The following is a 22,983-nucleotide window of genomic DNA, read 5'->3' on the forward strand; positions in this document are numbered from 1 at the left end:
TCTCAGGAAACCTTCACTCTGTCAACATGTTGTCGTTTGTGTTGCTGCTGCTGTTAATCAGCGGAGCTCAAGCTTCTTACTATGGCGTCGTCTATAGCTACTCTGTTGGAGACCTTCAGCCATTAGGATACCCAGTAAGTTGAGCTTATTTGTAAAATAAAGTATTAGATTTTTTTTCAGGAAAAAGTAAGATGTATTTACCAATCTTCTCTTTAAATAAACAGAAAACCGAGGACTACAGGGCGAGCTTCAGCTCATGTGAAGAGTGTGACTCTTGGTTTTGTCGTGGAGACTGTAGTGGGATGTCAGTTTATCTAATCGATGAAAGCAGAGGTGAATGGTGTCAGAAAGTACATATTGGGAGTGGCTCGTCATCCCTGAATACATTTAATAGTATGTAAGTACATATCAGAAATATATTTTATTATGTTCAAATTATAAATAAGAACAGATAAAAATGCTAAACTTCTGCAAGACAGATTGATCAGTTGGGCTGATTAGGTTTTCCTGTTTTCTAAAGAAGAAAATCTTTCGTCAGCTCATAACAAAATACATAGTTTTGTTTGTCTTTAGAGATTTTATCTTATATGCTTCATTATTTCACCATAAAATTGTAGAACCTATCATCCACTGTAGGGTTTCTGCTGGAAACTGGACAGAAAACATAAATGGGATTGTATCATCAACATATGGATTGCACTTAGACTTGAGAAACCGTTCCGACATCAACAAACCAGGTTCATCAGCCCAGACCAACATCATCCCTCTAGTGAGGTAATCCTGTTCATTATTTACAATATTTTATCCATTATTAAAGCTTTTGACTGACTGCAACGTCTAGAGATGATCACCGTTTATATTTTGTATTTTTTGTCAGCATTTACAGATGAAACTCTGTGAATCAGAAGCAAAAAATGATTATCATAAAAATAAAAGCTTTTTTACAAAAGTAGATTTTATTCATTTGATAATCCAGCTGATGCTGTTTCTTCTAAGTGAACAATATTGTATTTGAAACAATGAATCAGATAAAACAATATAAAATAAATCTTTAAGTTTGTTCTGTAGAAAGTCCATCATTACAAACTGAACTGAAACGATTCTGTAGTTTGTTCTATAAGAAACTAACCAGGTAAAGGTAAAGATGATTAAAACAAAGTTTTATCAGAAAGAAACATGAAGATCCAGTCAGACAGGTTAAAATTATGAAGCAAACACCTGAAGGACTGATAGAGGTGTGTTTTTCTTTTCCTCTCAGAGTTCCTTCAAACTGTCAGAGAAACATCAACCTGTTGGTCTCTGATCCAGATGGAGACGACATTAGATGCAGATATGCAGTTTATCCAGAGTGCATCATCTGCACTCCTCCGTCTGTCCTCAATGTCTCATCAGTGAGTATTAAATGTTTGAGTTACAGGAACTGGATTAGGCTGGATTTACCTCAAGCTTTATTAAATGTGACTAATGAGTGAATTAGAAAGAGTTCACTCCTGCTTGCAACCCATGCACTTTCTAACATTGGACTTTTTAATCATTTTATTTGTACTTTACTGTATTTTTATTCATCTAGTTTACTTTTACTTACTTATCTGTTGAATCTGATTTTCAGTAAAATGACTATAAAAAATATTCCACTTAATCTTTGATTCAGTTTGGATCTTTTTCTTCTTCTCTCTGTTCTCTTCCAGTCTTGTTCTCTGTCATTCAGTCCCACCAACAGCAGCAATGAAGGTCCGTATGCGGTTCAGATGGTGGTGGAGGATTTTCCCAGACAAAACGTCACTCTGACTGATAACAGTGGTGGACAGGAAGTGAAAACAACCAGTGACTCCATCAGCAAAATTCCTATCCAGTTTGTTTTCAGAGGTAAAACTGCAGTTTATCAGCTTAATTTGAGCTACATTGAGCTGCTCTGGACTTGAAGTGTTTGTTTTTGAGCTGAATATGTTGGATTTGTTGGAAAACATTTGAAGTATCAGCAATTACAGATTAAAATAAACAGCCACAACTTTGGCCCAAAGTTCATGAAGGAACATGATGAAACTAAATTTAACTTTCCAGCAGCTTCATGTTTGATTTAATGACCAAACTGATCAGTTCCTTTCAGCTTGAATTAATTTGTTTCTTTATTATTTTCTTCCAGTGGATCCTGCAGCTCCATCCTGCACAGAAGGTGAATATCTGCCCAGGTTTCTGCCTCCAACTCCTGAACATGGAGCTCAGTTCTCAACCAATGACAGCGAGACTCTAGAAATCATCGTCAGAGCAGAAGCAACCCAGGCTGAGTGAGTGATTAATACAAATTAAAGTTGGATTGTGTCAACATTTTCAGGAGTCAAAATCTGGTGTTAAATTTCTCTGACTCTAAGAATGAATAAAGTAAAAACATGATATTGTAACACTAAGATGTTGGGTAAATTTATGTTACCATAAAATAGGAGGTCATAGGTGGAGAAACAGCAGAACACTGAGAGGAATAGCGTAGCTGTTGAAGGTTATCCTGCAATAGTCAGCCCCGCCCACTCCTCACTACTACCCAGGGCTGCCTACTGACCAGTTCTCTGTCTAACAGGTCCGGAAAATCTCTGAGACCTGGGTATTACCCTAAAAGTACTCTATAAGAGATAATCTATTTAAACTGGTGGCGAAAGTGATTCGTCTAGCTCTAACTACCTCCAATCCAGAAGTTATGACCCTTTACAGTTAAGAAACAATCAGCTGAGTAGCCCTCACAGCTGCATAATTCCAATAACCACTTCTGTTAACGGTAGCCCACTTTCTAAATCATAACTTGCACTTGGAACCGGCTAGATTATGTTTAGTGACTTAGATGTAAGTCCCAGGGTCATTATTTATTCTCGCCAAAGGAAATTATGAAGCCTCCTATTTACTGGAATCATGTACATTAGTTTTACCTTAATTAAAAGAACTGAACGAAGATTAAATGACTCTATTAATTCCAATGTCCACCAACCTCTTTAGAATTTTATAGTATAAATTTATTACGCAAGCTTAAGCAGGGATATGCGACATACAAATCAATAATCAATCGTAAATAATTTAAAAACAGTGTAATAAAATTTACATGTACAATCATACTACCCTGTCCTCTTTTCCCTGACTAAAGTCGCAAGTTCTGAGATGGAATTTTATGAGCAGATTCAACTCATACCCAGACGATGGTGGATCTTTGGCAACAGGAATTTCTAGCATCCTTGGTTGAGGTCTTTGCCTGGTGTGGAAAAAACCCTCTTTAGAAAAGAAACAAAGCAGAACGGGTCCGAATCCTTTTGCAAAACCCAGTTCCTCATCCCTGAGGGAGCTTTGTCCTTCCTCCAAGTCTTGTTGCAGAGTTTGTAATTGCTGGGCTGAGACGAGACCGACGATCGAATGAAGAACCAGGGATGGGGCGATGGAACCCAGTCCTTTCTTGGCGGTGTGAAGTCCGAGCTCCCCCGTGGTTCTGAAGTGCGGTCCGTGGCTCAATCTGCTTCAGCAAGTTGTCTCTCCTTCTGCGCCGTCGGACTGGGAACGGCTGGTTCCTCTTTTCAGCCCCTTTTTATGCATCTCTCCACCATGTGTGTGTATGGGGAGGTTTGGCCTACGTGACTTTCTCCACATCTGCTGTATCTCATGAAAAAGTCCTCACATTGCCCAATCTATTTCTGCTGACCATGGTGGAAAGTCCCGTACTTCCCCTTTCTCCGTTGCTTCAGCCAAACTCAACACTCCAACCATCCTGTGCGCTCTGACCATCTGTTCAGAACTGCTTGCGACATTTCCTGTTACAGGACTGTGCTGTATTCCTCTCTTTTTCTATAACCCACTATTATGTATTATAGCTCATTAAACACATTAAATCTGTTGTTAAACCTGTTTGAATTAATTTCAAATGATTACAACTTCACATCATCACAAGTTTGATCCTTAGTTAACAATCAATCACATCTCTTACTTATTATAATTCATCAACCATAATCTTTCCACAGTTAATTCATTACAGAAATCATTACAGATCACATTTCAGAAATCATTACAGATCACATTTCAGATAATACATTTCAGAAGGTTATTATGTGATTACTTGTATTCATTTTACTATTCCTTCATATTCAATTTAATTAGCTTTTAATCAACTACAAGATTACTTATTTTCTCTCAGGCCTCTATGCACCTTTTCTGCATGCACCCGGAAAGATCTCACACCCTATGCCAGTTTTCTTGACACCCCCTCCATGAGATCGGACGGTGCTTCGCAGAAAACACAGAGTCCAAAGTCAAAAGAGATCAAGTCCATCATCACAAGTGATAGTGAGGATGTCCCGCTCATAGCAGGTAACCGGAGACAATGAAGGTGTCCAGGAATCCACAACCGCATACTCCGACAGATTGGATGGCGGAGAAAGCCAGCGTTCTGCGCCCAAATCGTTGTCAAGTGTAGAGTCACCTGAGACGGAAAGGGTGGAACGTTCCAGCGGAGGCGGCAGAGGCGAAGGCAAGTCCATGCCGAAGTCTGGCAGCGTTGATGGATTGTTGCAGTAGCCGTCCAACTCTGCCAGCAGATCCTGGAAATCCATATCACTTGGTGATGGAGATGAAGGGGAAAGGATGTCCTCAGTCTGGCATGCTTGGGGAGATGAACTGAGGTTCTCAGTTTGGGTACCTCTCTCGTTAGTCGCACTGCTGGCTTGGCATCCGACGTCGATAAACAAATCCGGAGACACGGGACGTGTAGGCGGAAGATAGTCGCCCACCGCCACAATTCGGCCATCCAACAGATGTAAAGTGGGGAGGCATTGCCGAGTAAGTTGGTGTTCCCACAACTTATGAATTACGGGCAGCCGTAGCCCCGTATACAATGGAGATGCTGGGAAGTCGTCGTCGGCTAGGCCAAATGCAGAGGTCCACACGATTTTGTGCACCCGTTCCAGGGATCTAGATGTGGAATCCGCTATGTAGGGCAAATCCTCCAGCCCTGTGGCGCAGAGAATTGCCGTTACATCATTAAAATGGCTGCTCACGCATTTGTGACACCAGCGGGCGGACGATGCCACCCAAATGAATCCATAGGATTCTGCGGTGATCCCACATCCCACACAGCAGGTTGATGCCTGAGGAGAAACAGTAACCCAGGTAACTTCATGATTAGTGGTTATCGATTAACTACATGTACTTACAATGACGAAAATGCTAAAGCGAAAGCTGAGAGAGTAGGCTGGTTTTAAGCCCGTGTGCCAGCTTGTTTTGCGAGCCAAGGTGAATTAATCACAGGAGCCGAAATGTCATGATCTGGTGCCGGTTCACCTCGATCATAGACATGAGCTGAATCATGGAATATTGCCGCGTAGGTCATCAGCCAGACAACAATGGCGAGGTCCGAGGTCTCATGAAGCCAGTAGAGGACCACCAGGATCCCCCAAACCGTTGCCCAAAGAGCCAGAATTACCCACTTTTGCATCCAAATTCGCCGTCCTCGACCCTTGATAGCCAAGGCCTGGCGCGCTAAGTAGATGAGGATAGATACTGCGAAAAGCCCTTCTAGAATGGCTGTGAGAATCTTAAATGGGGCGGTTCGTGTAGCTTGTGCGCCCCCCAGGACCAATTCCAGTATCAGGGCTGCGGTATCGGTGATGAGCCACAGGCAGACCACAACGCCCCTGCGCCAATTGATGCGAGTACGGCCCATCAAGTAACAGGCAAAGAGGGACGAAGCCAACCCCCATCTGTGGAGAATGATTGGACGGAGGATAAGCTTGGCATATCCTTGTAGCGCGACGAAGATCCTCATAGGATGTCCCTTGGGCCAAGGACCGGTGTGGCAGAAGACTACCCAGGCCAGGGTAATCCCTAAGTGCTCAATGGTACTCACTTGAATCGGTGCAAAAAGTGAGTTGGGATTTGATGAGTTGGTCGAAGAGTTGTTTTCCATGATGTGAGATGATGGTCGCTCTGGATCAGATCCTGTCGGCAGCTGCGATGAAGGTTGAATGGCTCGCAGGCACACGGCAGCTCTCTCTTATGCAGAAGTAGGCTCCTCCTTAGGGGGGAGGGGCTGGTAGTTCCTCTTTTTGCAACGACAAAGTGCTTTCAGCCACGCCTCCAAGACGATTTTGCCGATGAGTATTGCTACGGCGACGCCCAGGAGTCCTAAGAGATATGGCCATAGCACGCTCAAAGCGTCTAGCAGCCACTGTTCAACAATGTTGAGGCCTTCTTCTACCACATGAGCAATTTCTTCCACAACCTCGGTGGCGACGGCCACCAAAGTTGCTCCCATAGTCTCATACCAGAAACAGTCATGTCTATTAGAGCCTTCTCCACATTGCTGCCAATGCTCCATAGTGGTGGAGCAGGTGAGATTGGAATACAACAGGTTGGGTCCTACCCAGTCAAACCCTGAGTCGATGTTCCCTTCACACAGACTTTTCCGAAAAGCATGTCCTTCGGCGATGGCTATAAGGGGATTTGGAATGAACGGAACGGGTAGTCCAAGAATGCTCTTGCGCTTCTGGAGATGATATCCTAGGATTGCGTCGGTGCATGTCCGTCCGCTCACTATGGCCCTCCGCCATGTGCCATTGATTTTCCGCCAAGTAACCTCAGAAGAGTGAGTGTCATACTCATCTGCATAATGTTCCTGGCAGTAGCTTTCCCAACCTCGGACGGTTTGGCAGGGTCTTCTGGCCAAACTGATTGTGCATTCGAGGACCCGTCTTGTTGTGTTTCTACAGGTCATGCGCCAAGGTCTCGGGTTGACATAACTGTCAGGTCTCCAAAAAACTCCAGGCCAAATCATGCGATCTTTTGAATAAGTCGTGGCGATGTACTGGTACTTGACCCAGTAGTTTGTTGATTCCGTGAGGCATGGTGTTACCCAAGCTTCAAACTCATCTTGTTGGAGTCCCCACCACTCGTAGTCCCAATTGCGAGTGTAATCCTCGTACCAGGCTCGCAAAGCCCATTTGGCAGTAGGTGCTTTATCAGGGTCAGGGCAGTTGTACCTCCAGGTGGAGTGAATAGCGTTCCCAGTTTGCCAGAGGTCACAACGTGGCGATGAGTGGGTTTTCCTCCAACAGGTGTCATTAAGGCTCTCAAAAATTCTTTTGGCGACACATTTGTCAATTTTTGCAAAGTCCGTTTTAGGAGCGCTCAGAAGGTCATCAGGAGTTGGAAGGGGTTGTGTACGCAAATTGGCAATGTGTAGCTCCTCCAAACCAGTATGAGAGCGAACCGTTCCCTCCGGGAAGTCTCCCATAAAGAACGTCTGGTCTTTGGCTATGTATGTCCAGGGGAATGAGTTGTTCAGCCAGGTTTCAACTTCTGTACGGACTGTGCGTGTAGAGTGCCACAAATCCGCCCAGTATTCTTCTATGGCTGTAACTATATAATTCTGTCCTGCACATTGCACAAACTTATTCCAGAGGCAAGGATTTAACCAACTAAAGTGGTGTCTATAACAGTGCTTTTGCTCCTCTTCATACATAAACCGTCTAGGTCCTTGTCTGATCAGGAAAGCCGTCATGTTGGTCAAATTGGCTGATGTAGGCGGCATCGTTGTATTGATTGGAAGATTACCTCGGGAGGCATTTCGATAGGTCCAGTTGCCCGTTGGTGCTGTTGGGATGATGTCATCCTTTCTGCAGTTCAGGTGGATGTCTCCCCAAAACTCCCCTCGTGGAAGCCAGGCCCGACAGCCTGAGGACCTGTGTGGGGCTGGGTATACTACTTCGGTATCCCAGTACCCTTGACTTGGCATCAATAGCAGCGATCGACAAGCCATGTTGCAATGCCATTCTGGCATACCTCGGTCCGGGTGAATCCAGTTGCATCTGACGGTCCGTCGTTCTTTGTTGTGCAGAACCCGTATCCAGCAGAGCACTCCAGTCTCGAGGAAGTCATAGTTGTAGATCTCCCAGGTGCGATTCAGAAGGTCGTCCAGTGTGGAGTCGTTCAATTTGAAGGCTCGGCGTTCCACGTACTTTTTCCCGTTGTCTTTGGCGAACAGCCCGGTTCGGTTCTGGACAGATGTGTCGTTGTTCCATGGTACAAAAATAGCCGTAGTGCTTGTATTCCAACAATTGAAGTTAGCGTACTTAGAATGTCCGTAGGTGACTCTTGTATGCGTAAGATACCACGGTCCAACTCCGATGAAGTAGAAGATAGTAGCAAGAACAGCAGCAGCAAACAGCAGGGCAAGAAGCGTTAGCAGCCCTTTCAGGCATAGGGTTTTTCTGGTTATCGTAGTCGTTTTCCGTAGCAAGGGTTCGTTAGAGGTCTCCGAGTCGTCGTCAGTGTCAGTAGAGCTGTCTGAATCCGATGTGATATCCAGGCAATTCGGGTCTGTAGGCTTGCGCCTCATGCCGATAGCATCCATCCTGGCCAGATTAGTGCTTCCCTGGGATCCGCTGTATCAGGCGTAGTGCAGATTTTTCTCAGAGAGTTGAAGTGGCCCTGGTTGGCAGGGTTCTTTCCAACCCGTCTGGTGGCCCTTCTCTGCTGCAGGGCTGTATATATGGGAGAGGGGTAGGGTAAATCAGGCTCCAACCCCCTCCACACCCACTTCCAGTGGAACACCCTCCAGTAGTCCGGCCTAGGGAATGGGCCTGGGGCGGTTCCATTTTTCAGCGCCTGGTCTTGCCAGGATTCGTGTTTGTACCCTATTGGGGCAGGTACTGAGACGTAGGTGTACAATGATTGTCCATGCAGAGTTAGTCTAGTGCGGTACCCCCAGGTTGACGGAGTAAAAATCCTCTGGTGTGGTGGATTGGGGTAGACCCTGTCTATTTCCAATTTCAATGGAAGCCTGGTGTTATTAAATATATAACATTCTGGATTTATTTCCCTCTTTACTATAGTTCTCGCCATACTTCGTGAAGTGGTCCAAATGACCATGTCATTGAGTGAAATTTCACAATACAGTCCTTGCAGTGGTTCAAGATAATGGGGACCCCACCTAATCCGTAGCTCGATCCCCTGTAACCTGAAATACACTGTATTAAAAGTCCATGGTAGAGATCTTGGGCACATAGGGGAGATTGATGCAACATTAACCGTGTTGTCGGATCCTCTTCCTTTCCAAGCGGGCGGTGCGGTAGGGATAAATAAATGTGGCTTCATGGCAGGGGGCGTCGTGTATTCTTCACTTTCCCCCACCTCTTTTACGTTTTGGAAATTGGTGGGTCGGAGATATATGAGATACTTAAGAAAATAGGCCTCAGTGAGCGGATTGGAAACAGTGAAATCTTCTCTTGGCATATCTAGTAGAATGGAGGTGGTAGGGAGTTTTAAAAACGGGCCTCTGTCTGATAGTCCCGATGAGACTCCAACCCCCACTTTGAACAATCTAGTCACAAAACACTGTCTCCCCTTTCGTTTTTTGGTTTTTTGCTGACCTGCAGACTCGACGACTCGTTTTCCTCCTTCCGGTGCGTCCATCAGTCTTGGTTTGTCTTTCTCCATGGAAATGCTGAGGCGAGCTTCTGCCAGGCGTGAGTTTTGGATTTCTTCTTGGGAGGCTCCGGCTCCGTACTGGACACGGTGGCGTGAGTCTGCTCGTCTGGTACCACTTTGATGGCTGCTCCGACTGAGTAGATCCCTTTATAGGGGACGGTGATCATGCGCACTGACAGCTGGACATGACAGGAGGTGCTAGGATCAGAGGGCGTACTCGCCCTGTGAGCCACGCCTCCCGGGTGTTGCAAAACTCCATCCCGAAACTGGGATTCCGCTGTTACCCAGTACAGGCAAGACTTCTCCTTTGGTCTCATCGCATTGCTGCCCCATCCGTCCACCTCAGTGGTGTAGTAATACATATCTGAGCTGCGCACCCCATCTTCCCTTGGTGCATCCGGCAGATCCACTATGGGTATCGTGCAGTCATTGATGACCTCCAAAATTAGATGTGCCCAGGTGGTCAGTTCCCAGGGGCCGGTCCACCCACCGTTAACAGCTTGCTCTCGGGCGTCATCCGGGAGTGCACTTAGCTCCTCAGCTGATGGTTGGTACGCATGAGGCCGATGTACCCGGAAGACCACAGGAGAGTGGTTGGTATTCAATGGTGGAAATGACAGGGATGCTCTAGCAGCGTCATATGGCCAGGCGGCTTGAACAGAATCCCACAGGACATCATGGGGCCCTTCTTCCCTCTTCCACACCCATGGGTCCAGTTCCTCCGGAGTGTTCGGAGGGGCGGAAGGTCCTGGTAATATTATCGGTATGGAGCTCCCATAATTCGGCTGCACTTGCCCATAGGTTCTGTAATATCGCAGCGAGCTGTAAAACCTTGTCACTTGCCACCCTTCAGCTTCGCCTGTCAGTGTTACCTCTCCACTCTTCAGCTGTTCCTCGCACACAGGGCAGTGGTGTAGCTCATCTCCGTCCCACGTGCAATAACAAGTTCTTGGTTTTTCCTGGAGCCACCCCCATTGGGTTTCCAACTTAAGCCGGGGCAGGTAACCCACTCGGCAGTTCCCACAGACTGTGTTGTTCAATACCGTGACTGGGGAGACGCGAAGGTGTTGTAGCATCTCTGCGGTAGCCTCCTGGTGTCTTGGCTTCTCACGGCCCGGTCCTTCCCAGATAATGGGAAGATGGTGGTCGGCTAAACAAACCGGGCAGCCGCTTTTAGCTTTCCTCCAAACCAGCATCTCTCTGTCCTCCGACAGGACTCCATTTTTGGCCCAATCCAATTTCTTCAGGGCTCGTCCTGCCCAAATCCCTGAAGGCGTTCTTCTAATTACAACCACCCCTTTCACGGTGGCCAGTCCGAGATAGGGTGGAATGGTACATGATTCACTGGCCATTTCACCGGCTTCTGTTTCGCTTTAGTCAGGAACCGGCTTGAGCTGCTCGACTCCTTGGATCCCTTTTCTTTCCAGCAATACTGTGTTCCTATCCAGTACTCTCTTGACGATGTCAGTTGTCTCAAACTTGGGTTTTACTGCTGCATGTACAGGTTGTTCTCTTGCTTTGACCCACACGCGCTGTCCCTCTCGGAATGGCACTCTGGGCGTCAGCTTCTCCTTTTTGTCGCTGGAGCCCCGCCCCACTTCCTTCGTGGTGAACGGCCGTTGGTTGAGTTCCATCGCAGGGGCGGGTCTTTCGGCTCTGCTTCTGTCGTTCAGGGCCTGCCCTATTTCCACCGCTTGGGTGCTCCAACTGTTGGTGTTAGCATTTTTAGCTATCCAGCTTTTCACTAACCCTATGGCTCGTTCCACCACTCCGTTAGCTTGTGGGGTGTAGGGTGGCGAGTAAACTCGCATTACTCCATACTTCTGACACCACTGGTCAACCTGTGAATTACGGAAATGAGTCCCATTGTCCGTGCGCAGCTCTTTCGGGATTCCCAGGGCACTGCATACTTGTTCCAGCATGCCGACAACGCTATTGCCGTTTGCTTTCCTGGCTGCTTTTGTAGTTACAAACCCCGACATGGAATCCACCAGCACTAAGAGGTACTTCTCACCTCTCCTTCCTGTTATCCCCATGGGTCCTGCAACATCCATGCAGACTGAGCCCCAGGGGACTGTGCTTTTGATGGACAACCCATCCATCCGCTGCCCTCGGCGACCTGCGTTGTATTGACCACACACTTCACAGTCCCTTAGCACGCGTTGGACTTGTTTCACTGGGATCCAAAGGTCTTGCTCCTCCAGTTCCTTACGGGTAGGTCGCACGCCTGCATGTCCAAGGGCCTCATGCACGCTCCGCACGACCTCAACCACGTATTCTTCTGGGACCTCCCGTCCTTTGGGAGTTCTGTCCCACTTCTCGGTACCGACAAAGACGATCTTCCTTTGTTGGACATAACAGTCCACTTCATCATTCCCACGCCAATGAGCTCCCTCATGCGTGTGTGCTCTTTGGTGCTGCACTTCTATTTCCAACTGCAGCTTCAGCTCAGCAATCTTTTTCCACAAATCTTTGTGTGCCACTGGCTTGCCCTTTGCTGTCTCGAAACCATTTTCTTCCCAAATGGCCAAGTCCTCTCCGAGAGCCTGAGCGCAGTAGTAACTGTCGGTTACTAACCTGGCACTTTTGATTTTCCTTTTCACCAGCTCCAGCAATCCTTCCAGTACTGCCGTCACTTCTCCGGCTTGAGCACTACCCGGGGCCTTTCCTTTCTGGCGGCATTTCTCTTTGCCGTCCTGCTTCAGAATAAATCCCCAGTATGCCGACTGGTCGGACCCCTTTCTGGATCCATCGGTGTAGATTGTCCATTCCGGTTGTCCTGGCTTCTCAAGTGTTTCTTGTGGTTTTTTCTTACTGGTAGGTTGTGCTGGCCCAATTTCAAGCTCCGGGTCCAGCAAGATGTCCTCCCATCTTCCCCACCGAGTATTGGTGGCTTTAGTACTTTCCACAGTTCCTTTTCTTAGGTACTTGTGAACTTGGCTTTGTGTGATGACTTTGACTGGTTGTCCTTGTGCTAAATCTTTCAGCACACCCCAATAGCGGGCTAACACCGCTAGCTCTTTCTCTTCCTGCGGATATTTCTTTTCAACAGAAGTTAGGGTGTAACTCCACAGGGTAACTAAGCCTCCATTTTCGTTACTCACTTTGATCATGGCATCGTCATTCTCGCAGCTGATCTCTGCCACCAGTCTTTCTGACAAACTCCTTGGTTCCAATCTCACAGCTGCTTGAATGGCCCTTCTCAGTTCCTCTAGGTTCTGTTGATTTGCTGCTGTCCAAACCCAGGGTCTTTTTCCGTCTTTCTCGTCGTCCTCACTTTTCCTCAGGCAGTGGTACAAAGGTTTGGCATATTTCTGATAGTTGGGTACATGGTCTCTGACATAGTTGCACAGTCCCAATATTTTCTGCAAGTCATTTTCTGACTGTGGTGGTTGAATGTTCGTCAGCTTTTCTCTGTACCCATCCGAGAGTCCCAAGTCCGACGTGACTTGGAAACCCAGATAGTTCACTTGGAACTGTCCAAATTGACATTTCTTGAGGTTTAGCTTCAAACCTGCCTTGGTGAGATTTTCAACCACTTTTCGTAGCCTCTCTAGGTGTTCTTCTTCTGTGTCATCAGCAATAAAAACATCATCAATGTACACAGTTGCACCCACGTCCCCCAATACTTCCATCACTGCTGACTGGAACACGTTTGGGGAGTTCTTGTATCCCTGGGGTAACCTTTGCCACACATAGCTCTTGCCTTTGTGGGTGAATGCAGTTTTACCTTGCGACTGTCTGGCGAGTCGTAGAGAGAAAAATCCATTGGCTAGATCGATGCAAGACTTGAACTTTTTGACTCGAAGAGTTTTCAACGCTCCTTGTGGATTGATCAAACTGGCTCGGTTTGCTATCGTTCTCCGATTCAGGGCCTTGAAGTTGATAACTGGCCTCCAACCCCCTCCAGCCGATTCAGGTTTCTTCACCGCCTGGATGGGGCTGTTGGTGATCGGGTTGAGCTCCTCTCTGATGATCTCTAGGGCGCCTAGTTCCTTCACGATCTTGTCCATCTCCTCGACTGCTCCGGGGTTCAACGGATACTGCCGAACAGGTGGATGAACCCCACCTTCGATGTGATGAACAAACTTTGGGCCCAAATCTCCACAATCGTTCTTGAACCGTGCCACCTGTGCTGTAGCGATGATTTCACGTAGCTCCTCTTTCCCAGCCGGGGAGAAGTCACTCTCTTCAATTTTCTGTTCTGTCACCGTTGGTATGTCGACCGGTTTGTACCAGTCTTGCTTCTCTGATCCTGTTTGTGTTGGGCCGACTTTCACCAATCTTGCTTTCAAGCTCGTCAGCCTTCGCTCCAGTCGGCGATGTGTGCCTTTCTTTTTACTGAGTTCGTCTAAGTCTTTTACTGTGAGGAGATTGTAGGGACCTTTCACCCATACTACTCCTTTCCAGGTCCCGTATGGCATTTCTTCTATTTTCCCATTAGCAAACTGAACCTTCAGGTGTCCTGCTGTTTTTAGGTCTTTGCGGGTCATCGACACCTCCGCTCCGGTGTCCACTAGGTAGGGCACTCCTTCCACTTTAGCATAGATTTCGTCCCCTTCCCAGTAGGCATTTTCTAAAACGACCCGCGACCTGGACGCCATTACTTTGGTGACCCTCCGGCCCCGGCTTTACGGGACTCACGGAGGGCCGTCCTCTCTTCTTGGCTCAATTTCCTATACTCCTCATCTGTCAGGAACTGACCTTTTCCTGGCTGGTTTGATGAAGCCGGAGGGTTGGTCGGTTTCCCTTGCGGTCCTGGTGGTTTCTGCTGGAACGGCCGGTTCCGGAAGTTGGATGGCGGTGTTCCTTGTTGAAACGGTCTGCTCTGGAAGTTGGATGGCGGTGCTCCTTGCTGGAACGGTCTACCCTGGAAGTTGGCTGGTTGTCTGATGTTAACCCTTCCAGGTGGCTTTGCCGGTTGGCTAGCCTCCTTCTTCCTTTTGTCCTCGTAGTACTGTTGTTCCAGGTCGAATCCCTGCACCGCTACATCCATCTGAGCGACCGTCGTGCTTCTCACTGGCAACTTCACGAACACGATCTCCCCTCTGCGTCCTTTTGTCACCTCACGCAGTACTTTCACATATCTCGCAGGGGAAACGGTCTGTTTAAGTGTGTGCCACAGCGGTTCCAACCGGCTTCCCTTGTCCAGTCGTCCTCTAGCTCTCTTCACCTGGGACTCTTCATCATCCATGTCCTCCAACACCAGCCTTTCATAGTTGCTCTGTGCTGAATCTGTTCCAACCATCGGGTCCGAGGTCACGCTGGTCAGCCACAACTTTTTGGCTCCCTCGTGGTTGGTGGTAGACAACACGGTTGGCCAAACATCTTTCAGATACTCCTCATTGTTTTCGTCTGCGTTTTTACTCCTAATCACCAGCCTTAGATTCTTCAGCTCGGCGTAAGCGTCCTGTCCCGTATTAGCGGCAGGTAGCTGAGCCAACGCCCCTGGTGGTCTCACCGGGATCTGTGGTCCTGGCTCCGAAGACGTCGCCTGGGGTTCCTCTTCATCAGCCGACACTTCGTCCAGCTTCTGTCGAGCCTCCCTGGAGTATTTGAAGGCGGCTTTCTTCAGTCGTCGCAGCATCACATCATACATAATTCCAATGTATGCATTCCTGAAGTTGGTAGTCAGGGAATAGTGTGCTGTCAGTGTAGAGCAGGATGGTGTCATCAGGATGTTAGCCCATTCTCCGACTGTCGCTTCCACCTCGAGCAGCACACGGTCTCCCAATCTGCTGGCCCATCCTGCCGGGATCTGGTACTCGGTCTGGCCGACTTCTGGTACATACGTACGCCGTCCGTCTTTAGCCTGCACGGGACCCCAGGTCACGTCTCTTGCCAGTCTCTCAGAAGATCCTTCGATGTCAAAGGTTTCTATTTCTTTCTTCTTACCCCGGTGCTGTCCTGTTCGGAGTGTCCTGTGCTCGGCCGGTAGTTGCTTTGGGTCGGAGAAGACGCTGCCGTGATCGCTCTCCCCTTCTTCTTCTCCATGATGTTCGATCTCCGGTTGCTCCTCTTCGTCCTCCGAGTCACTGATGTCCTCATACTGCTGTTGTCGAAGAGGTTCTCTCCTGGGGGAGTTCAGCGGTCGAATCTTGGCTGGTTTCATCGGTCCTTCTTCTTCCGGGACCGTCGGCTGCTCATTCTTGACTCTTCCCGCTTTGGGTTTTTTCAGTTCACTGCGGCTCTCTTCAAACGAGAACTCCTTAACGTACTTTGCTGCGGAGAACCCTGGTTCAACAGGTGCCTCCTTTATCTTTATCCTGGGTGGCTGCACGGCTTTGGCTTTACCTATCTGGGTGGTGTTGGAAACCCCACTCTGGGGAATTTTCAAGGGATATTTCTTGATTTCTTGTGATGGATGGCTAATGCGGCATTGCTCCTCTAACTCAGCTGCCAATTTCACCCCTTGCTCAGTACGGAGTCGATGCAGACGGGGGTCAATCACCACCACCACCTCTTTGAACACAAAGAAATGACTGTTGGTCTTGGCTATATTCACCACTCCATTCTCCGCGATTGATCTGGCGGTGTCCCTTGGCAGATCTGGCGATCTCAGTCCCTGTACACTCACTATCACTCTTCTCATGCATTCGTTGCTGGCCGCCGTCAGGCCCCGCTCGAGTCCATGCCACATCTTCTTCCGATATTCCTCCAAACTCTCTCCTTTTCGGTAGACGTCAATCGGGACTAGGATTACAGCCCCATAAGGGAGACTATAGCCGTTCATCAAGACTACTTCTCCCCTTGTTTTTGGGCTACAGGTGGCTTCTAGCAATTTTGAATCCATTTTGTAATTTTGCCCTGCTTGGTCCTCAAGGCTGTGTCTGAACTTTCGATTGTGGATCTTGTATTTGTCATTGGTGAACACAATCAGTCCGTCACCTTCAAGATCCCATATTCTTCCAATAACCTGATAAACCCGGAGGCCGGTCTGCAGCCTAACGTTGCTGGCCCCCGGTGGTAGTTCGGCTAATTCTCGGGCCATCCTCCAGGTGTCCGATTTCTGAGTCTTCTTCTTGGGGCGACCGGGGCCCCGCTGCTCCTCGTCCGATTCCTCCTCGTCCTCGTCGGAACTGCTGGCTGCTGGGGTCTTCGAAGGTGGTAGTAGATGCCTCCTCTCCGTGCTGTGGACTCGGGGATGAAACCCGGGCCCCTGACTTTGTCGAGGGGACCAGTCCCTGGCCTCTTGCTCCAGTTGCTCCTCGGTGAAACCGCCGACGAGTGGTCCCTCGGGGTCTTCCTCATTGGCCGGTGCAGGTGGGATGTCCTCGTTCCGCGATGGACCCGGTGGAGCTGAGGGACCTCCATCGTTGTCGTCGCTGCTGTCACCGCCGCCGTTGTCGTCGCTGCCGCCCGTCAGGTCTATCAGATCCCTCGGAGGTTGCTTCTGCTGGCGAGTCGGTGTCGTGGTTCTGCTGGGCAGTCGGGATGGGGCCTCAGCCACCTCCGACTCTACCTCTTCGAGGGCTTGCTCCTTTTCCTTGCCTTCTTTGTAGGTTGAAAGTCTCTGCATGACCTCAGTATACTCTTTATATTGGCGCACTCCTCTAACGAGAGGGTTCACCAGGATTCCGTCGATGCCCGCTGCCAGTGTAGCTGTTTTTACTATGCTGTCATACTTTTCGGAGGGGCTGTAGACAGTCCGCAGCTTACCATCTGTCCATCCTTCAAGGAGTCTAGCGAACCATTCCAGCCACTCCCCAACCTCCGCCTTCTTAGCAACCTTCACCGGGCATCTGACGACCCCCAGGCGGTGGCCATGGTTGAGCTGGGTGCAGTAGTATATGTGATTCCTCACTAGGATCTCCATTAATTCCTGAGCCATGTCTTTACCGGTGGCGTAGTGAGATCCAAAGAACATCTTCTTATTTATTTCAGTCCAGGATTCCAATCCATCACCGAGTAATATTAACTTTGTAGGAAGTCGTGTTATAGTGGATTGGGAAAGACGGGATTGATGACTCCTCCAGTCCCGGCTGGTGTCGCTTGCCCCTTGTCCCATTGCTGGCTTTTGCAGGGGATCCAGTTCCCCTCTTTCTTCTTCTTCACTCATAGTTGTCTTTGTCTTTCGAGTCGCCTATCCCCCAAAGCCTCTCTTTGCACTTTCGAGTAGGGATGGGTCCAGGCTGTGTTGGCTACTGGCTTCACTGTCTGGATCTGGTCATTCTATCCTCAGTAGAAGCTTTCCCTCACCTGTATGCTATACAGTTACTGCGAGGGTTGTGACTGATGGCCTTGTCAGTCACCACTAACTCTCTTCCCTAAGAGTTAGAAACCCAAGTGAGCTATTCAGAGTCTCGCATCTGTTTTCACTGACTTGGTGTCTTTGGGGCCCGCCTACTCAGTTGTGCGCCGCCCCACGTTGGGCGCCATGAAGGTTATCCTGCAATAGTCAGCCCCGCCCACTCCTCACTACTACCCAGGGCTGCCTACTGACCAGTTCTCTGTCTAACAGGTCCGGAAAATCTCTGAGACCTGGGTATTACCCTAAAAGTACTCTATAAGAGATAATCTATTTAAACTGGTGGCGAAAGTGATTCGTCTAGCTCTAACTACCTCCAATCCAGAAGTTATGACCCTTTACAGTTAAGAAACAATCAGCTGAGTAGCCCTCACAGCTGCATAATTCCAATAACCACTTCTGTTAACGGTAGCCCACTTTCTAAATCATAACTTGCACTTGGAACCGGCTAGATTATGTTTAGTGACTTAGATGTAAGTCCCAGGGTCATTATTTATTCTCGCCAAAGGAAATTATGAAGCCTCCTATTTACTGGAATCATGTACATTAGTTTTACCTTAATTAAAAGAACTGAACGAAGATTAAATGACTCTATTAATTCCAATGTCCACCAACCTCTTTAGAATTTTATAGTATAAATTTATTACGCAAGCTTAAGCAGGGATATGCGACATACAAATCAATAATCAATCGTAAATAATTTAAAAACAGTGTAATAAAATTTACATGTACAATCATACTACCCTGTCCTCTTTTCCCTGACTAAAGTCGCAAGTTCTGAGATGGAATTTTATGAGCAGATTCAACTCATACCCAGACGATGGTGGATCTTTGGCAACAGGAATTTCTAGCATCCTTGGTTGAGGTCTTTGCCTGGTGTGGAAAAAACCCTCTTTAGAAAAGAAACAAAGCAGAACGGGTCCGAATCCTTTTGCAAAACCCAGTTCCTCATCCCTGAGGGAGCTTTGTCCTTCCTCCAAGTCTTGTTGCAGAGTTTGTAATTGCTGGGCTGAGACGAGACCGACGATCGAATGAAGAACCAGGGATGGGGCGATGGAACCCAGTCCTTTCTTGGCGGTGTGAAGTCCGAGCTCCCCCGTGGTTCTGAAGTGCGGTCCGTGGCTCAATCTGCTTCAGCAAGTTGTCTCTCCTTCTGCGCCGTCGGACTGGGAACGGCTGGTTCCTCTTTTCAGCCCCTTTTTATGCATCTCTCCACCATGTGTGTGTATGGGGAGGTTTGGCCTACGTGACTTTCTCCACATCTGCTGTATCTCATGAAAAAGTCCTCACATTGCCCAATCTATTTCTGCTGACCATGGTGGAAAGTCCCGTACTTCCCCTTTCTCCGTTGCTTCAGCCAAACTCAACACTCCAACCATCCTGTGCGCTCTGACCATCTGTTCAGAACTGCTTGCGACATTTCCTGTTACAGGACTGTGCTGTATTCCTCTCTTTTTCTATAACCCACTATTATGTATTATAGCTCATTAAACACATTAAATCTGTTGTTAAACCTGTTTGAATTAATTTCAAATGATTACAACTTCACATCATCACAAGTTTGATCCTTAGTTAACAATCAATCACATCTCTTACTTATTATAATTCATCAACCATAATCTTTCCACAGTTAATTCATTACAGAAATCATTACAGATCACATTTCAGAAATCATTACAGATCACATTTCAGATAATACATTTCAGAAGGTTATTATGTGATTACTTGTATTCATTTTACTATTCCTTCATATTCAATTTAATTAGCTTTTAATCAACTACAAGATTACTTATTTTCTCTCAGGCCTCTATGCACCTTTTCTGCATGCACCCGGAAAGATCTCACACCCTATGCCAGTTTTCTTGACACTGTCCAGACTTTTATTCAGCCTTCAAGTTAACAGACCAGAACCCGTCTCGGGCCCTCCTTACAAAAACCCACAAAGAAGAAGCAAGCAGCTCATCTTAAAGGCACAGCGCATTTCCTTAGCTATAGATCAACGTTAGTAAATGACTGTATGTAGCCACATTAATTGAAAAGGAAAAATAAATCATCTTACAGTATCAATAAAGAAACACAAGAAGATCCTGTCTTTGCAGGTGGAGAAGCTTTGGACATATAAATCCAACAAACTGTGTCTCTCCTGTTTATTAAAGGACCACTGAGATCCTGATCAGCGGGCCGGCAGGTGTAACCAAGAGTTCATCTGGATCAGGAAACTTCACCCTGACATGGACACCAATTGCCAGTGATAGAGGACTGAACAAAACTCTCTGCTTTGTTGTCCAAGCAAAGTTAGTGTTTTATTTAATTTACTGTTGTTTCAACTGTTAACTTTTTGTTTTCTCTCAGATATTTTTCTCTCCATTGAAGCTCCATCTGGTCTGGCATTTTGTTTGGTCTGATTCTTTCCTGGACGGCATCAGCTGAGATAATCCTGCTGTCTAATAATCAATCTCCCTCTAACATTTTAGTTTTATGAACAACAGAAATAATCCTAAATCACCTAATTAATCTGTTTCTTTCTTCTCAAACCTCCATTCGTGGCAGACGGCCACTTGTATTGACCCAGGTTCTGGTTCTGGTTCTGCTGGAGATTTCTTCCTGCTATAGAGGAGTTTTTCCTCTCTATTGGCTCAATGTGCATGATCGGCATGAGGGATTGCTATAGAGTCAATGATGCAATACAAGAGCTACGTGCTCATCCAGGAGGAATGAATGTTGCAACTCAATGACTTGATGTAATCTGCTGGGTTTCCTTACATAGAATGTTTTTAATCTAAATTGAATAATTAATTGTTATTTAAAGTCATAAAAGAACAAAGATGTTTAAAACAGGTAGTTAGTGATTGTTGGGTTCATCACAGCAGAATCATAATTTAATTTTCAGAAATCGTGGCATTGATAGTTGCTTTATATTTGCTTAATAGTTTGAGTTTATACAAACTGTTGTTTAAAATCTTCATTAAACTGAATTATCTGCTTATTTTATTAATAGTTTTATATCACAGCTGTTGCTTTTGCTTTATTTACCTCCACAGTTCCTCTGGCTCTGTGTACCAGTCTGACCTTCGATGCGTCTTAATGACGGCTGTTTCCCACCCGAGTACAACTGCACCTCCACTAACTACAACCAACCAACCCACAACAACTACACCTCTTGCATCCTCCACCCCAAATTCAACACCAGTCCCAGGACCAAGTAAGTGTGACAGAGGTTCATGTTAGAAAACATCACCAAACCTGATGAATGTCACCTGAAGCCTTTTTATCAGTAACCCCATTAACCTGCAGCTGAACGCCTGCATGTCGTTTCTCCATTGTATTTTCCAGGGTAAAGAGGTTTTAACCTTATGGACACTTTAAATCTGCTCTTGACCAAATATATGTTCATGAAATGTTTTCTTCTTCACAAATAGCTTTAAAAATAATGCAAGACAACAATTAGCAACATTGATAATGAAACTTTTGATCCATCTGTGTTCCTGGGGCATAAAAAGTCTTTTCAATGTTTTATTTAGCGATATGACATCATCTTTTCTTTAACAAATGCAATTATTAGCTTCATTCCTTCTGATAAATATTGTAGATTTTTACTAATTTAAAATATAAAAACTGTACTTTCTTCTATCCCATAAATTCTCTCCTTTCTAACACAATGGTCTACCCCATGTAAAAAAAATAAAATAAAAATAAATAAATAAACAATCAGCACCTCTTTCTCTCCTAAAGATGTTTAGGGCAAAAACAAACAAACAAACACAAGAAAACCCCAAAGAAAAAACAATTTTGGCAAAAAATGACACTTTAAGACATTATTTTAGGAATGTGGTGATGTTTAAATTGGCTTATTTATTTTACAAAATACCTTCACCAACTGGAAAATAATGTTATTTCTGAGGAATTTCAACACCAGAGATAAAACAGAAACTAAATTGTATGACGAACAAAATGGAGTCTGAATGGGAATTAGCAGCCCAAACGTTGCCAAAGGGACAGAAAATTCTGCATTTAGTTTAAAAGGTGCATTAAAGCCTTAAAGGGGGAAAAATATGAAAACATAAAACTTGCATGAAAATTCACCGCCTGATCAATTTCTTCTAAGTTTGCATAAACACAGCCAAGTGTTGCTTATGGATTAATGATCCTGTTTTAAGTAGTAATGTTGACTCTTTGTGTTTCCAGATTATGTTTTGGCTCTGAATACAAAAATCTCCACTTCACTGTCACTGGAGACTGACTCTGCAACCATCACCAACCTGGTCAGTAACTTTGTTGACGTCAATGTTAAGGACAACAATGAGGTTCATTCTAGTCCAACAGGTTTAGCTGCTCCTGCAGTAAAGATTTATATTTGTCTTCTGCAGCATTCCTTTTTAGATGAACAGATTTAGACAAAATGTTATTTTAACATAAATGTTAATATTTTAACATAAAGAAGTTGCAAGTGAAGAGCTCATTTAGCTCAAAGCCCCTGATTCAAAGCTCAACCCTGATTTTTAGCATAAAAATGTGGTTTATTTTTGTGCTGTGTGATTTTCTGTTCATATTATTTTAGCTCTGATTTGATGTTTTTTCCTCTCCAGGTCAAAGAGGAGCTGATAAGACGAGGACTGTCACCAGATATAACTCTAAAGCTGTTAAGCAGTGGCGCGGTGCAAGTCACAACCGCCGCCCCCTAGTGGCTAAAAATGAGAATGAATCTGATCCTTGCTGGGGAAAGTGATTTAATGTATAAGGTTTTAATCTCTCATCTGTTTCTTGTGGTTATACTTATTTTAATTCATTTAAATGAAAACGTGTTTTATTTTAATCTGAACAAATACTGTAAAGTCAGAACATTCTCATGCATATTATCTCCAGTTGTTCATTATTGCAAACGGAATAAAATTACATGATACTGTCATGATGTGTTGTGGTGAGATGGTGAGGCAGACGCAGTGGACCAACAAGTTTATGTTTTTCTGACAGTTTGAATGAACTCTGTGAGAAAAGTCAACAGTTATGTTTTCCATGTGTTTGTTTCATTATTTAAAACCTGTTTTTTCCCCACAACATTTTGTTTTTACTAAAACAACCCATTCAGTTTCATCTAATTATAAACTCAACTACTGTACACACAAACAAATTTATTTTATGCTGAATTACCTGATTAGGTGCTTTAAATAAAATAATGTTCACTTTGAAGCATCAGATTAACTTTCCCATCAAAGAATCAACTTTTGTGATCGATATTGTATTTAACAATAGGAGTAGCTGTCAGGTGATGATGAATGTAAATCATA

At 45.9% G+C, this 22,983-nt stretch overlaps 1 protein-coding gene across 1 annotated transcript; it reads left to right on the forward strand.

The window, feature by feature from the left end:
* Nucleotides 1–22,604, forward strand: LOC111610786 (mucin-5AC-like). Its single transcript, XM_023345712.1, has 10 exons — nt 1–134; nt 225–397; nt 637–774; nt 1,259–1,391; nt 1,689–1,866; nt 2,144–2,285; nt 19,855–19,992; nt 20,740–20,900; nt 21,884–21,960; nt 22,285–22,604. Exons 1-10 carry the CDS (start codon nt 27–29, stop codon nt 22,378–22,380), a joined length of 1,344 nt encoding a protein of 447 aa, XP_023201480.1. The 5' UTR covers nt 1–26; the 3' UTR covers nt 22,381–22,604.
* The last annotated feature ends 379 nt before the right edge of the window (nt 22,605–22,983 follow it).

This window comes from Xiphophorus maculatus, chromosome 14 (assembly GCF_002775205.1).
Source record: "Xiphophorus maculatus strain JP 163 A chromosome 14, X_maculatus-5.0-male, whole genome shotgun sequence".
NCBI classification, from domain to species: Eukaryota; Metazoa; Chordata; class Actinopteri; order Cyprinodontiformes; family Poeciliidae; genus Xiphophorus; species Xiphophorus maculatus.